Source organism: Tenrec ecaudatus, chromosome 1 (assembly GCF_050624435.1).
Source record: "Tenrec ecaudatus isolate mTenEca1 chromosome 1, mTenEca1.hap1, whole genome shotgun sequence".
Taxonomy (NCBI): Eukaryota; Metazoa; Chordata; class Mammalia; order Afrosoricida; family Tenrecidae; genus Tenrec; species Tenrec ecaudatus.
Window position 1 is genome coordinate 27,475,462 of NC_134530.1, and position 17,113 is coordinate 27,492,574.

General features: G+C 51.0%; 1 protein-coding gene across 1 annotated transcript; it reads right to left on the minus strand.

The window, feature by feature from the left end:
- Positions 1–390: 390 nt before the first annotated feature.
- C1H1orf174 (chromosome 1 C1orf174 homolog) lies at positions 391–9,596 on the minus strand. Its single transcript, XM_075538102.1, has 4 exons — positions 9,495–9,596; positions 2,967–3,086; positions 1,524–1,991; positions 391–970 (listed from the first exon to the last, which is right to left on the minus strand). Exons 1-4 carry the CDS (start codon positions 9,507–9,509, stop codon positions 863–865), a joined length of 711 nt encoding a protein of 236 aa, XP_075394217.1. The 5' UTR covers positions 9,510–9,596; the 3' UTR covers positions 391–862.
- Positions 9,597–17,113: the final 7,517 nt, after the last annotated feature.

Here is a 17,113-nt window from a genome sequence, read left to right on the forward strand (position 1 = left end):
GACCCGGGCTCCCAGCTGCCGTCTGCTCCACCCATCTTCACCCCCCAGCTGCACCCCCCAGCTGCACCTCTTCACTCTACTGGCGAGAAGGTCGCATGGCTCGGCCTCTATGCCAACCGTGGTGGGCGCGAACATCATAAGGCCCTCTTTGATGCCAACCCAGGCAGGCTGGCTGTGCCCCAGCACGCGTCCTGCCCGAGAGAGCATGTGTGGCACTGCACACATAGGCCCTCTCTCCCTCAGGGGCTCACGTCTCGTGCTGGCTGACAGGCACAAAAGGTGGCACAACCTCCCAGGTGTAAAACTGTGGGCAGAAAGGACTCCCTCCGCTTGCTCTCACCATCAGCTGGGAAAGGGACAGGTTTAGGGGCTTCAAGACTTCCTTAAAGATATTTTCAAAATATATTTATTTGCCATACATGTTTTGCAACATTTCCAGGGTAAACGTCAGCATCGTATGCAGTGAAACAGTTCTTTAGGAGAGGACGTTGAATTAATCACAAGAATCATCAGAGTCTGACGGGAGAATCAACGTGCGTGCTGTCAAAACTAAAGCACGGGCATGAAGCTCTTTCGTTACAGAGGCCTCCCTCAGCGGAAGCGAACCCCACTCATCTGTGCACCCATACCCCCACAGCAGCAGCAGGTCGACAAGCCTGGGACTGGGGCCATTCCTCGTGAGCAGCTCCTGCAGCTGTGTCCGTGGAGCGTGTACTGCTTGGCTGACAGCCACGGTCCAGGTCTGGAGCTTTTGATCAAGAACCAGGCCCCTTGGGGTCCCAGTTTTAAATGACTCTTTAATTGTGCAGATTGCCAGGTTGCTAACCACACAAAACAGGAAAGAACTTTGTGCTTTTATCGTCTACATTTCTGCATCATCGTCTTCATCGTCCTCTTTGGCTCGGAAGTGCATCTTCCGGAACTCTCGTCTGCTCATGGAAGGATAAGCCGAAGACACTGGTGGGAGGTCCTTGTGGGGGGAGGAGGGGCGTCAGTGGGGGATCCCAACACTACAGACCCACGGGCCTTCTTCACATTCAACCAGTCTGCTGCCAACTTGGGGTGACCCCGGGCGCTTTGTTTGGCCTCCCCTTTAGGCCCCCAGGAATGCCGCAGCTGTGGTGCCTGTCTTCCGGATCACCTTCCCCATCGGGGGCTGACCGTGTGAGAAAAGTAGGGAGCACACAGGGTGGAAAAGAGAGAGCGACAGCAGGAAGGGGGCAGGCAAAACGACAACTCTGGCTTCATGATGCCTACAAGTGCACGCTGATACACGTATGTCACAGCACACCCGCGGGCTGGGAAACGTGGCAGCACCCACCCAGCACCCTTGTCCTGATCTTGGGGTGAGAGCATTGGGTGCCCCAACTAGCAGTGCTCCCCCCGTCTCCTCTGGGCTTGACACTCTGGTTGGCACAGTGTGGTTTTGACCTTTGATGCAGCATGACATACAGGTGGTCCTATCGGCACATGCAGTGGGCACGCATGGTGTACACACGGAGGTGGGAGGGGGCCTGTCTTACCTGCATGAGCTCCACGTTCCCGAAGAAACGGTCCACGGGCATGGGCTGGTTGCTGTCCTCGTCCAGGAAGACGCTGCTGTCCATCTGAAGCAGCGGCTTCTGTGCCGCCTGGGTCTCGGGTGCCGGCTCCTCCTGGGCTGTGGGGCTGCTGTTGGCCTGTGCCGTTTCAGAGGCCGCGGGGCTGTGTTTTGGCGGAGACAGACCATCCTTGGTCTGCTCCAGGTGTCCATCCCCCAGGTGGCCTCGGCTATCGCTGTCACCCTCCTGCTGCTCAGAGGCCCCGGCCTTGTTGCCCGGGAGCAGCTCCAGGGGCTCCTGTGGCTCAGGGGCCTTGGGTGCTAGTGCTGGTGCGGGGGCACTAGCACTCTCGGTGGCGAGCCTCTGGAACTCTGCCTTCTTGACATTGTCTCTGTCAGGCTTGAACTTCTTGGAAGCCCGTCGGTCGGTGGCTTTGTGTGATGAGGAAGGCTGCCAACAGAGATACATGTGAAGGGAACGGCAGACAGGGCCACCCAAGTCAGAGCAGCCCTGTATAGGGTCTCTCTAAGACTTTCTAAGTCTTTCCAGGAGCAGAGAGCTGCCGTCTTTTTCTCGCTGGTGGGTTTTACCTGCCTGTCTCGTGGTCACCAGCCCAACGCTTACCCAGCAGCGCGGCACCAGCCAATGGAAAGAAAAGCCCCCTTTCCCCAAGCACTTAGTGTTTCCCGTCACACCGTCATCAGCAGGGAGAATGCTGCAGCCAGGCCGCTGGGTCGGAGCTGGCTCCATCTCCTCCAGTGGGAAGGCAAGTGCGGGCTTATCTAGACTGCCTCCACCCCCCTGCCGCCCCTCAAGTTGGTTTTTCCTCTGGTGTTATGGCTTTGGAGGCAAATCCCCCAGAAGTGTGGGTTTATAGGATCCAGTGATCATTCGTTCTCACCAGAAAGGCTGCATGGCAAAAGAGATCCCGAGAAGCGCCTGGTACGTAGGAAGCGCTGAAGGAGTTGTTAAACTGAACGCGGGATCTCCTACGGAGAGGACTTACATAGGAGCAGCCCACTCCGCCCAGGCACTGCGGCCCCTTGGCGGGCGGCCGGCGAGATAGAGTTGCTGTATGCTGGCTTGCCGGCCACAGCAGCTCCCTCTGCCCGGCCCTCCTTGGGCATTTAGACCTCATCCCAGCACCACTCAGAGGAGCACAGCAAAGAACAGAGCGATGGGCACAGGTACAGGTCAAAGCCTGGGTCTGCGGCACCTGCACGCTGGTGGCCGGCAACCCCCTGGAGAGCGAGGCTTTCTTAGAAGACTATCACAGGGCTGTCACCATGTCACTGAAAAAAAACTACCCCCCCTCCCCTCCCCCGGACACAGAAGCAACATCCATCCTACATTTTACCTAAGAATGGGCACAGGGGTCAAGGCCTTGGCCCTTCTAGCAGTGCCGAGGCCACGCCAGACACTCACCAAACACGCAGCCTTGGCTGACTTGGGGACGTCCGCTTCCGGTACAGAGGCCAGTCCGGCTGCTGGGCACCCTCGGCTCCTCAGGCGGGCTGAAGACCGCACTCGCACTCCATCTGAGAGCTAGACCAGACCAGAGGCGTCATCAGGAAAGGCTCTCTGGAGAGAAACCCAGGCTCGGAGATGACGATGTCCTCATTTGGATGGGGCCGGGGTGGGGGGAGCCGAGTGAGCCAAGAGGCCCCTGGTAGCTCGGGGACCAGCAGCCCCACAGTTTTTCTCACCTTTATGGAGAGACTCTGCTGCCTTTGGAGCTCAAACACAGCTGTGTTCTCCCCGTGGTGTTGGAGACGTGGGGCATACCCATGGCCCTGTGTGTACGCGTCTAGGGGCTCCCGGCCGTGAGTTTGTGTTGTTAGGGTCCTGGCTCACAATGACACCAGGTGACGGAGTAGACCGGATCCCACAGGGTTTTCTAGGCTGTCACCAACTGGAGCAGCTCTCCGGAGCCGTGGCCCATGGAGCTGCTGGGCTTAGTTAGGGTGGTTAGAGCAGCGGTTCTCACCCTTCCTCAGGCCGCGACCCTTGCAGACAGTTCCTCCCGTGGTGGTGACCCCAACCATAACATTATTTTCATTGCTACTTCATCAGTGTCATTTTGCTACTGTTATGAACCGGGCGGCCCCTGTGAAAGGGTTGTCCGACCCCACAGGTTGGGAACCGCTGCATTAGAGTAGTAAGTTGCACAGACGCTGCATCTGAGAGCGCTCAAACATGTACTCGTGTCCAAGTTCTTGAAAAGCAAGAGCCAACCTCTCCCATCCCGCTTCCCTTGAATTATAGGGAGACACGGTCTTAATTTATTAATTTAAAGCAGTTAAGTTCTCTCTGGAAAGTCGTAACACACTGATCCATCTCTACCATATTCTGAATACAAAGACAAGCTCTCTTAAGGCAAGGAACTGAAATAAGAACATTCAAAAATGAATTTGAAGTTTTGGTTTATGGAACAGATGCAGGAATAGTTTTTAAAGCCCCCACGCCCCTTCCCCCGGCGTGCCCTAATGTGATCCTAGCGCCAGAATTGAGCTCAGAAAGGAGCCTTCGTCTAACACCACGGCGGCATGAGAGGCGTGAGCTGTGCTTCTATGTCCTCTCCCCTCGGAGTCCGTCGAGGACCCTCTATTGCTCCCTGAAAACCAAACATTTATGCGTGCAACTCAGAACTCGGGAGAGGATTTAAAGTGAGTAGCACACATACGAAACGCACGAGGCAGTTCTCTCCTCCGAGCACACTGCTTGGAAACGGAGAGGCTGGAGCACCAAAGGCTTTCCCACAGGGGCTGTGAGAGATCCACGTTGGGCCCCGGCGCAAGATGTGCTCACATAAAAGAACCACGGCTGTTTCAACCCGGCGTTGCAGCCCCGCAGGCAGCCCGTCTCCTTGAGGACCTTCCTCTTTTCTGCTGCCCCTCGACTATCCTTCCCAGATAACGTTTTCAAAGAAAATGAGGCGAAGTCTTGCCACCCTCGCGTCTAAGGAGCATCCTGGCGGTACTTGGCATTCTTCTGGCAGTCCATGGTGTGGACCATACCCTTTGCCAACAACAGGAATTCCAAGGCGTCCGAGGGTCTTCTGTCTTCCTGATACGCTATCCACTTGGATGGGGCACACTGCGATGCAGTGATTTATTTCACGTGGCTCCTCTTGCCAGCGCCTTTGCTCCTTCCCCCATATGATGCTCGTTTTCCCAGTCTGGGGAAGGTGGTGGAGCACATACTAATCGGATCATGTGTTTCAGCTGTAAGTGACTGGTAAGAGGGCTAACTGTGACGGCCAGCCTGCTGGTACACAATCAACAGTCTCAGAAGCAGGAGGTGTGGGGAATCTTGCTATCAGCTTGAGGTAAGTGCCAGGAGGCGAGCCCATCCTTTGGGCCCCGACATCCCTGTGCAGTTGAACTTCCTTGGTCCAGGAGTTAGCTGTGGCACCAGAGGACTGACTGGCAGAGGTGGATCAACAGCAGAATCAGGAGCCAGAGGTTGAGGCCTCTAGAGCCGTGGACTTCCCAGCCCACAGGGCAAGTAGAGCCGAGCGCTTTGGGGCAGGACATTGGCTTGTGCAGTGGGGTGCCTCTGGGCACTTAGTTGGGGGAGCTGAGTTGGCCGTTCAGTGGAAGTGGAGCTGCCTTTGGGTTGAGGCGTTCAGTGAAGTGGCATGCCCTTTGTGCACTTATCAGCAGCCCTGATGGAGTTTTGAAGCACTGCCTAAGCAGGACAGAGGTCAGGCCAAGAGGCTGAGAGCTGCCCGAGAGCACAGCAGAGAAGAAACTATCATGACTGAACAACTGTATCTGAACATTTCTCACTGGAATTACAACCGGTTCAATTCTTTAGTAAACGTCATAACTGTGAGCATCATCTGCAAGTGCTCTCTGGTCACTGCAATGCATTATGGTACCTAGCAGGAAAGTATAGCGTGCTGTGGGAGACGGGACAACTGGTGGGAAGTGTATGGGACTCAATGCAATGGTTCCAGACGCATAGAAGCTTGGAGTTCTGTAAGAGAAAGTAGAAAAGGGTATGTTCTGGAAGTAAAACATTGAATCCTCAATTGTTTACTTTGCTTATTACTTATTATCTGTAATGGCTGACAAAGGAATGGAAGAAATAATGTGCTGGAGCTGAGGGGAGAAAAGCTGCGTCCAGAGTGGTTTGGGGCAAAAGCCGTAAGTCAGGTGATTAATAGGCTCCCCCGTCCCAGAAGTCCAAGGCCACGTGCACATAAATAATGCCCAGTCCAGGGTGAAGACGAAAATTGAGCAGTATTAAAAAATGTAAGAGTAGGCTTTGTTGCTTCCCTGCTAGATGGCCACTTGCTTAACTCCAAGCCTTTAAGACCTCAGACACTGTATCTTGGTTTTATTTTTTTTTTTACACTGTATCTTGTAATAGCTGGGCGCTATCAGCTTTCTTCACCACATTAGCTTATGTACCATTTTGTCTTCAGCGATTGATCATGTCAGAAAGGTGCGAGCATCACAGAATGCCAGGTTATTAGAACAAAGTGTTCTGCGTTGAGGGAGGACTTGAGTAGAGGCCAATGTCCATCTGCTACCTTAATACTTAACCTATAAGTATATGTACATAGAATTTTATCCTATCATTACATATTAACATATTTACATATGTACATGCCTATGTTTATACCTCTTTACATATCTTTTACCTCCTACTTCTTTCCTCTATTTCCTTTTACTTTCCTCCTGTCCCACTATCATGTTCGACCTTCATTAGGCTCTCTGTACTTCCTCTCTGCTACACTGCATTTGATTGAATCCCACGAGGTATTGATGGGATCAGGTATCAGAGACCCCAAACAAACTACCATTTGGATGTGAACGAGGGGGGTCAGAATGGAAACCCAGTGCCCATCTGTAGACAATTGGACATCCCCTCACAGAAGGATGGGATGAGCCAGCAGGGTGCTGTATAGCACCGAGGAAACACACAACATTCCTCCAGTTCTTTGATACTTCCTCCCCCCACTACCATGACCCCAGTTCTACTTTACAAATCCTGCTAGACAGAGCATGTACACAGCTACAGAATCCAGGACAGATAAACCCCTCAGGACCAATAGTGAGAGTAGTGATACCATGAGGGTAGAGGGAAGGTCGGGGAAGATGGAGGAGGAAAAGGGAAAAGATCGCAATGATGGATGTACAACCACCCCCCACAGCGGGACAAACAGAAACGTGGGTGAAGGGAGACAGTGAACAGTGTAAAATATGAAAATAAAATTAATTTATAAATTATTAACAAGTACGTAACACCACTGTTATGAGTTTTAAAATATTAATGAAAAATATTAAATACCTGACAAAAAGCAATGAAACTATCATTTAAAATAAAAAAATAAAAGACTTTAAAAGGTTATGTGTTTATTGGACTGCCTTACGGATACTGAATGTTTCTCCTATCTGGTATTGTAAAATAGGCCTACAGGTATGATAAAATCAGTATGCTTATCATGATTATAAAGAGCATGTAGGCCTACATCAGCCTATACTTTATTGAATATTCTAGGAGGGCTAGGAACTGCCTGGAAAGAACAGCCTTTATTGTCAGACAGAACTCTATAAAGAATTGAGGGATAAGGTATAAACCCGAGTTTCACCTGAAACTGAACAAATGTAACCTAAGCATTTCTCTCCTGAACTGTATGTATCCTGTTAACTTCCTTACTTAACTCCCAACTGTGAGCATCACCTGTGAGTTCTGCGTGGCCACTGCCAGGAGATACAGAATCTAGCAAAGTCGACGGTGCTGTGGGACACAGAACATACATCTCCGTGTGGTCTTGTGTAGCAGACATTCCCCAAGCCATCTGTCCTTTGATTTCTTGATTGCTGCTTCCTGGGGTATTCATTGTGGAATGAAGTAAAATGAGCTCCTTGATAGCTCCAACCTTTTCTCCATTTATCACGATGTCCAGGTGGCTTCTAGGTCCAGTTGTGAGGATTTGTTTTCCTTTTGTTGAGGTCTCATTCATGGTGAAGGCTGATCTTCACAAGCAAGCACTGAAAGTCCCCTTTGCTTTTGGCAAGCATGGTCGTATCAACTGCAAACTGCAGGTTATTAATGGGGCTTTCTCCAGTCCTAATAATTAATTGTGTTGTAATTACGAATGTTTAAATCATTTCTCTTCTTCTAGTTAATTAAAAAAAATTAATTTCACACAAAACATATAGTACATATACAGATGTACCACACAGAGCCGTATTTCTTGATAGCAGCACAAGGGAGGGGCGGTGGTGGAAGGATGCAGAGCTGTTTTGGGACAATACTCTGTTGCTGTGAAGTCGATTGGACCCCAGGCATCTCCATCAGCGTGGACTTGTTTTCCAAGGATTTTCCAATGACTGGTTTTTCAGTAGAGGGTCAGAATCATTTCACCGATGGTCAGATGGTGTCAAACAGGCTGGTTCTGATGTGTTCCCATGCAAGCATAGCACTCAACAAGGCAATTAAGAATCGCTAATGAGTAGGAGGCCTGGTAGGGCGTGATCAAGGGTAATGTAACCAAGAGGAATTACTGAAACCCAAATGAAGACTGAGCATAATAGTGGGACAAGAGGAAGGCCAAATGAAATAGAGGAAAGAGCTAGGAGGCAAAGGGCATTTATAGAGGTCTAAATAAAGGCATGTACATATGTAAATATATTTACATATGAAGATGGGGAAATAGATCTATGTGCATATGTTTATAGGTTTTGTATTCAGGTAGTAGATGGGACACTGGGCCTTGGAGCGGGGAGGGAGGGTAAAAATGAGGAGCTGATGCCAGGGGCTTAGGTGGAAAACAAATGTTTTGAGAAAGATGAGGGCAATGAATGTACAAATGTGCTTTACACAATTGATGTATGTATGGATTGTGATGAGTTATATGAGTCCCTAATAAAACAATAAAAAAATAGCTAATGAGAACGTCGGGGAAGAAAACACAGTGCTAGATCAGCGGTTCTCAATCTGGGTTGTGAACCCTTTGGAGGTCGAAAGGCACCTTCACAGGGGTCACCTGATTCATCACAGTAGCAAAATGACAGTGATGAAGTAGCAACGAAAATAATGTATGGTTTGGTGGGAGAGTGGGGGTGTCACCACAACATCAAGTGCCACCGAGTGTGAAAGCCAGCGGTGGAGGAGGAACAGAGAAACAAAGATGTGACCCATTCATAATCAAACCCAACAACAACGAACCAAACTCATGCCCTGTGAGTCAGTTCTGACTCATAGCCACCCCACAGGCAGGGAAGAATTGGTCCTGTGTTTCTGAGGCACTGTTTATAAGATTAAGCAAGTCTCCTTTTTCCTCCCAAGCAGCGGCAGGTGGTTTCGAACCCCTTTTAGATAGAAAGGCATCAGTCATATTAACCCATATTAAACAAACACGCAAAAGGCAGCTAGGGAGGCTGGATTAAAGCACAGGCACGTGCTGTCTAAACTCTGGAGACACTGCCGAGTCAACGACGCAAAACGGTTGAAGTGCGACCAAGGGCTCAATAGAAAATAAATGTCCAGAAAAGAAAGATGGCAACGTTAGGGTGCAACTATGCTTGACACGACTGATGCATGGATTGTTGGAAGCGCTGTAAGGGCCCCCAGTAAAACGATCTTTCAATAATAAACACAGTATGGGCTCCAACGCTAAAAAGGAAATAAATAAAAAGGTTGAAAGTAAGAAGGATGTGAAAAAGAGCAATGAGGAGAGGTATTAGAATCCTCCAGCCTGCGGGGTGCAGCTCGGAGCCTTGCTAGGTGGAGGGCAGCCCCCAGACGCCCCCCTGGGGCGGACGCCTCGTCACCCCACTTTGCACGAAGAAACAGAGGTTGGTGGCGAGCAGGGTCCCCCTTTCCGCAGGCGAGGCTGCGGCGTGGGGTCTGTCCCGCAGCCCGCGCTCCCGGCGCCTCCCTCGGGCTGCCCCCGGGCCCGCCCCCCGGGCAGCGCCGACCGGCCCGGCCCCTCACCTTCCGGCTCCTCATGAGTGTGAACGGCGTGCCCCCCGCCGCCGCCGCCGCCGCGCAGCCCGAGCGCTGCCTAAGGGCCGAGCTCCAGCGGGGCGTCGCAGGCTGACGCCGCGGCGTGCTGCGTCACGGCAGGGCGAGCCAATCAGCGCCCGGCTCCCAGCCATGTGACCCAACAAAGTGGGCGGGGCGCCGCCCCGTGCGCGTGGGCCTCGGAGCGAGACGCTGGAGCCGAGGGCGCTTGGCGGCCTTGTTTGTGAGGGGCGCCTGACTGCGGCGCCCGCGCAGTTGCCAGCTTGAAGAGGCTCCTAGAGTCACGACTGCGTCTTTTTTTTTTCTTTTCTCCAGAGTTCCTCGATGGCCGCCATGTTTAAGAGGGTCAGGCGGACATGTCTGTGAGGGGCACTTCTGGAAGTTGGTGGCCTCGTGCCTATACGGCCCATCACGTCCAGCTTATGCTGGGGACGGTCCAGCCTCCGCGCTCTGAGCAACTCTCCTCTCCACGGAGCACCCCCCAGATGGCAGTTTTGCAAATCTTGCTGGAGGAACTTAGCAAAGTGAAGACAGGACTTTTTATCCTGGGCTCGTTGATTTTAGCTGCCTTCAAATAGATCCCTACTGTCCATCGCCTTGTCAGCCCCTGGGCTGTGTAGTGGTTATGTGTTCGTAGGCCCAGCAGTTTGAAGCCCCCAGCTGCTCTTGGGGAGGAAGAAGTCTTTCTACACAGTCTTGGAAACTCACAGGCAGTTTTACTCTGCCCTATAGGGTCACTATGAGTCAAAATCGAGGGCGGTTAAGTATTGATCATCTTTATGTTCATCAGATCAAAAATGTGCCCTGTCTTGCATCATTCTCAATATTGCCAACATGTTCAAGCGTTTCATGTGGCCCTTGTACCACCTAGGTTTCCCTTGCCCTCACTAACCTGTTACCAAACATGATCTCCAGTATTTGATGCTTCCTGATGGCATGTCCAAGGCAAGTGAGTTGGACAGCAGTCTATCGTGCTGTGTTGGGTTTTTATTGGTGGAATTTTAGAAATAGACAGACACCCCCCCATCCCCCTTTCCCTCAGTCTTCTTTAGTTTGGATGCTGCACTGACATTTGTCCAACGTGGATGACCCTGCTGATATTTGAAATACTGGACTTCCAGGATCCTAGAAACATGGAAGTCATCCCAGTGTGACAAATTGACGAATAATTAGTGGCAGAGCTCAATTTGACCTGCGCTTTGTTACCATGCCATTCACTCTGTACAGTGGGTACTATTGTTGCAAGTGAGAAAGTTGAGCCTCCGTTCATGGTCCACTTAAACTCACTACCATTGAATCAGTTGCAACTTATAGCAACACAGAGCAGAATTGCTTCATGGGGTTTCCGAGGTTGCTACCATCACAGAATCAAATGGCCATGTCCTCCTCCAGGCCTTGGCTTAGCAGCAAAGTGCTTACTCACTGGGTCATCCCGGATCATTCTCCAGTCCTATGGGGGAGTCCTGCTGGTGTGGTGTTGGAGTCTCTTGCAATCAATCATCTCTTTCCACTATATCCCAGTGCCTGACATGGAGTGTGGGCTGTCTGAATGAGTCCCCACCACTCACCCTTCACTTCATTTTTCTCAGCCTTTGACGAAGTCTCTTTCCTTCACTGGGTGAAAATGGAAAACAGCTGGCCACCCTTTTAAAAATTGGACTACCTCCCTACCTCCTGGAGAAAACATCGAAGTTGTGAAGGCTTTCCCTTTACTTGGATCCACAGTCCAGATCCACAGAAGCAGCAGTTAAGAAACCAAATGCATGGCATTGGGTAACTCTGCCACTGAAGACCTCTCTGGAGAGTTCCAAAGGTATGGTGTCCCTCTGAGGCCTAAGGTGTGCCTAGCCAAAGTCACAGTGTTTTCAATGGCCTTACATCCAGGTGAAAGCTAGACAACTAGTAAGGATGACTGAAAAGGAATTGATGCATTTAAATTATGGTGTTGTTGAAGAATATAAAATATACCATTGGCTGCTAGAAGAGCCTGCAAATTACCAACCAACCAACCAATCAACCAACCAACCAAACATTTGGTACCACCAATACCCCTCCCCCCACAAAAAAGAAAAAGAGCCCGAAAATTTGTGTTGAAGAAAGCACAGCCAGACTGTGAGGATGGTGAGACTTCATCTCACAAACTGTGGGCATGTTCTGGGAAAGGATCAGTTCCTGGAGCAGGGCATCGTGCTTGGTAGAGGGTCTGAAAAAGAGGAAGACCACCCTGGACAGTGGCTGCAACAAAGGGTTCACACAACAGCAGCCATTGTGAGGCTGGGGAAGGTCTGGGCAGTGTTGTAGTCAATGTGCACATGATGATCTGTGATTCGGAACAGACTCCGTGACACTTGACAAGAAGAACCGCTCTGTCACCTTCTTGCTTGTTTCTTGTTCATCCCTCAACAGGGACTGTCTCTCCCCAAACCCTCCTCTGCCCCGATGGAGGTGCAGGTGGCTTGCTGAGCATCCTGGGCCTCTTCTCAAAGCCCCCACACAAGCCTGGCTCTCTTCAGCTCAGGAAAATGCTTACAAGGGCAGATGGTTGCTTTTCAGTTTGTAAGAGTTTTACAGTTTATCCTTCCATATGCCAGGCCCCCAAGTCTCAGGGATTTACCTCCTGCCCCCCACACAAGGACATCCAGGCTCTAAAACCAGGGGAGGGACAGAAGAACAATAAAGTCTGGTCTCTTTTCTTTGACCTTCTCAGATGTCTGTGGACCAACTTTCCAAGCTGAACAGGTGGAAGGAGGTCTGCTCAAATAAAACGTTCCCAGCGACCACAGTCTTGGCAGTGAATGAGACTGGGGCTTCCTTTTATTATTGTCATTATTTTTTGCAGGTGAGAACATTTATATCAGGCAGATTTGCCAGGAGTATTAAGTTTTTCAGTTAAGCTGTAAAGGTTGAAATGTGAACTACGTTGTACTTCAGCTTCATGTACTGCTTGAGGGTCCCTCTGTGCATTGTTCCATAGCAGAGTTGTGATTCATATTCTTTCCCACAAGCATTAATGTTCTCTGCTCACATAGAATGACTCCCTCAAAGCCCAGAAATAGTTGATACCTCTTTTTAGTGCATGAAAAGTGAATGTGCTAAAGGATCCCGCTGGCTTGCCAGTAGACAGACTCCACTTTCAAAACACACTCTTCAATAATTATCTGGAGTCCCTTAAATTTGATTGCACGTGGTGTAAAAATGCTAGTGTGTGGTATCACCTGACCTCCTCTCACTTCAGAAGGGGGAAGAGAGAATCGCTATCAACAGCCGCCTTGCAAGACTCATTCCTATGAAATGGAGGTCAAACATATCTGCACCCTCCCACCTTTCACCAAATCTGACAGCAGCGTCTCCACCCCACCCCACCCCACCCCAGCACTCTCGATGTCTCTGCTGGGTTTGAGAATTCACTGCAGTGAACACACACAACTCATATACAACACTCACAATTGTAGGGCCTTTAGGGGAAGTAACAGGCTTGGTCAGAACAGCTTCTTGATTGTGTCTTCAGGCAGCTTCATTCTGGCTCTTGGCCCCTGGACTCCTTGGACTGAACTGATCTCTGCCCAGTTTTGGGCCACATGTTACGAAGCTTTTCAGTTCTACCAATAAGTGTCCAGTGGCACCTCACTCTACCAGTAAGTCTTGACTCAAAGGCTCTGAGCACTCTAGCTCCTGTAGGTTGTTGGCAAGTGCCCAGAGGCACTCCATTCTGTCAGCAAGCCACCCGCCCAAAGGTGTTCACCTCTTCACTCCATGGCTTGGCATACCCACAGTGGCCATCTAGCTCTGTGGGCTGGGAGCCCACCATAAGATCTCGTGCTGGTCTCTTGGCTGTGCTGCTCCTTCTCTGTCGCTGCTTCTTGCCATCTTGTACTTTCTAGTGTTGCAGCTCTCTGGCTCCTGGATCTAGGAGGTTCTCACCCTGGTCCTTTAAACTAGTTCAGACTGATTCAGTCACGGCAATGAAATGAAGCCAGAACAACATCAACAGCAGCAGCAGCAGCAACAACAAACAAACAAACTCACTGCCATTGAGTCAATTCTGACTCATAGCGACCCTGTAGGAAAGGGTAGAACAGCCCTGTGGGTTTCTGGTACTGGAGCTCCATGGGAGCAGACAGCCTCATCTTCCTTTCTCCTGCGGAGCCTCTGGTAGTTTCAAATGGCTGACCTTGAGGTTGGCAGCCCAACACACAACCCCTGTGCCACCAGGGCTCCTGGAAGCAGAATAGAACTGAAGTTTAAAAGTGTAGGTGATCTGGAATGCTTATCAGAATCGGAAAAAATTAAGCGTTGAAACCTTGGCATGGAAATGAGGAAGAGGGTCATGCACCCTGTCAGGTGCCTGGCATTGGCTTATTGCCAGGAGAGCAACACAGGTCACAGGAGAGTGGTCAGCTGCCATCTTTGAAGCCCTTGCTGCTGTTTCCACTCGACCGCCCAGAGATTTGGCTGCTATGCCAGGTGGGTGGTGTCTCGTTTTCTAAGAGGGAGATTACGTTTCTAGCAGGGCTCTGACCATACTTCTTCCATCCTAGTTATTCTTCCAGCTCACCCACACTTAAAAAAATTCGAGGTCATTTCTAGTGTCGCTTCATGAGTCATGACTGGCTTGGGCTGGACCAGTTGGAAGAATAGCAACTTCCGGCTCTTCTTTCTTGGTGGGGGTAAGGCCCTCCCTTTCTGCCTTGGGGGTGGTTCACACGCAGCCTAGTGGGATGGCACAATGGATCAATCCCCACATCTGGGTTCTATACATTTTATTTTCATGGTCTCACTCTTTTCAAGGTTGCAGGCACCTTATTTACATTACTAGCTGTCCACGTCCCCCTCAGTGGGCCACAAGCAACTTGTTGGCAACGTTCCAGCCAGACATTGGGTGGGAAATAGCAAGAGCGGGTTGCCGCAGCACACATGGCGGTTTGCTCCGGGCAGTGAGTACGCGTGTGGGCAGGGAGACACCTGCCTGCTGCGTCCATCTGTCTTCCCGGCCCTGTGTTTCTCACATTCTCCTCCCATGGTCTGCATGGGAAGGAAAAGACAAATGGGTGATTGGCAGGAAATCCATTTGGAAAGGAAACGAATCTAATCACTGCCAGCTGTTAAGAGAAATCCAAAGTGATACTCTATTAAACACCTAACCTGGCCCATCTTCACTGAAATTGGTTCCCTAATAAGCTTGGTTCGGCGGTTTTTATTTTGGACTCCAGCATGTCCTGTTCCCATAAAGCCAGGATTGATTGCCACCAGCCAATCTTGGGCTCCACGGTGTTTATCTTTAGTGTCAGCTCATGGTAAATACTGCATGGGCAGAGTGGAAGGGGCTCGGGTCCCTCCTTGCTATCCTGAATTTGACACCCCTAAGGTAGCTCTTCATCTTTCTCCACAGATGTGTGTTGTTCCCCACCCCACCCCACTCGGAAAGTTCTAGGCATGAGAGCACGCAGGGCCACCTGCATGAGGACGGTCTCTTCTCGCCCACATTCCACCAGCCACCACCGGCTCCTGCTCTTCTAGTCTACAGAGTGACACCGCTGGTCTCCCACTTAGACTCTTGCCTGTACTGCGCAGAGCAGCCCGAGGGACTCATTTATCAAATGGGGACCTGGCCCCTCTGTGACAGCCCTTCAGTGTCTCCCCACTGTTTTAGAAGCAAGCCCAACATTCTTAATACGAGCTCCAAGCCTAAGCCCAAGGAGCCCTGGCGGCCCAGCCACGAACCGAGGGGAGGTTGGCTGGGACCCACCCCGTGGCTCTGTGGGAGAAAGACGTGACTGACTTACAGCTAGGAAAGCTGGATGGGCCATTCCCTTCTGGTTACAGGGGCCGCTCTGAGTTTCAATTTACTGAGGTCACTGGACAGCCAGGCCTAGCATGGCGCTGGCACAACTAGGGGCAGTTCATGCCCATGGAATGCGTGCATGGCAGGCCCTCTGAGAATGACCCTGCCGCCCCTTCTCTAGACTCATCGGGCTGGGCTGCCTCCTACGCCTTCCTCCCTACGTCCCCCAAAAGCGCCCTCTCCACTTGGCGTGTGTCTGGAAACTCTCCTCTCCCTAGCCACGCCCTGACCCCCATAGCCTCCACTTTGCCTGGTGAAGAATCCGTTCTCGAGCCCTTCCCCCGAGCGTCAGGTCCCGGCCTCCAGGAGGCCTGGCCGGACGTGCTTGCACCCCCTCAGAATGAAGCCTGTCTGTTCTCTTAGTTTTATCACTTGTTTCGTCCTTTGGGATTAAACACAGTGGCTAGTTTGGTGGGTGCTCCCTCACTCACCCCCAGCCTTTCCTGGAGCACGATGCATCTGTTCAGTCCCTCCTTTGTCATACATCTGTGACAGGGCCTGCCAGCCGGGGCATCCTGTGGGGAATGAAGGCGAGACCAGGACTGCTGCTGTATCTTCGTCTGGCTGTGGACGCGCCACGTAAGGAGCAGTGACTGCGCTGGCTGTAGGAGGCGCTCAGAAGCCGCAGGAACGCTGGGAGAGCAGTAGAGGCTCCTTGGAGAAGTGGTCAACTCTTCTCTCTGTCCTCCTTCACCCTCCAGGACCCACCGTCCTTTCAGACCCATGTGGAGGAAGCAGGCAGGGCCTCTTCATCCACAGCCGAGCCCAGTGGTGCCCACGTGTGGGAGAAGGCGGTCTCGTTGGATCAGGAAGAGGAGCCTTTCTTGAATTCTTTGTCACCCCACACCCTGCCTCCCAAGTCCTCAGTTGGGTTGCAGCAGACAAACACAACATATCCCATTCCTCTGCATCTCTTTTGTGCCCCCCCCCTTCTCTGTGTGTGTTTAATGGTTTTTCAAAAGTTAGTAAGTTGATTCTAACTTGATGTTAACCTTGCACTCTGTGTCTGAGTAGCAGCAGGCTCCGTGGGGTTTGCAGTGGCTGTTTTCTCAGAACCTCCAACCCTTTGGATAACAGCTGAGTACCTGCCCTCCCCACTCACTCCCAGGACTCCCACGGGGTGTTTGTGCCAGTCCTTGCTTGTCTGCCCCGCGCAGTGGTCGAAAACTGCCTCCGGAGGGTTGGGTTCTGTGTAGGGGTTGGGGCAGAGAATATGTTCAAAAGGTCACTGTTGACTGATGGCTGGTGACAATCGAGGATAGTCAATTCTGAAGTAACCTGGTTTTCTCATCCATAATTCACTGCTTCTCACAGGGAAGGGATGAGTCAACCAGAGTGCAGTAAAGCACTGATGAAACACACAATACTCTTCTGGTTCCTTGAGACCTCTTCACCCCCCAATATCATGACCCCAGCCCTGCCTTTCACTGCAGGCTAGACTGGAGTATGTGCATACGTACAGCTAAGAGATGAGAGCCCACGTCACACAGAATCCAGGAACAGGAATGAGAGTATTTGTACCAGGAGGGCAGGGGGAAGGTGGGAGAGGTGGGGAGGAAGGAGGAACTGATTGATTGAAAGTAAATGTCTAGAAAATAATAATGGCAGCATATATACAAACATGCTTGATGCAATTGATGTATGGATTATTATAAGAGCTCTAAGAACCCCAAAGAAAATGATCTTTAAACTAAAAAAATTTTCCACTGCTTTTCAAAAAACACAATCACACCATGAAGTCAATTCC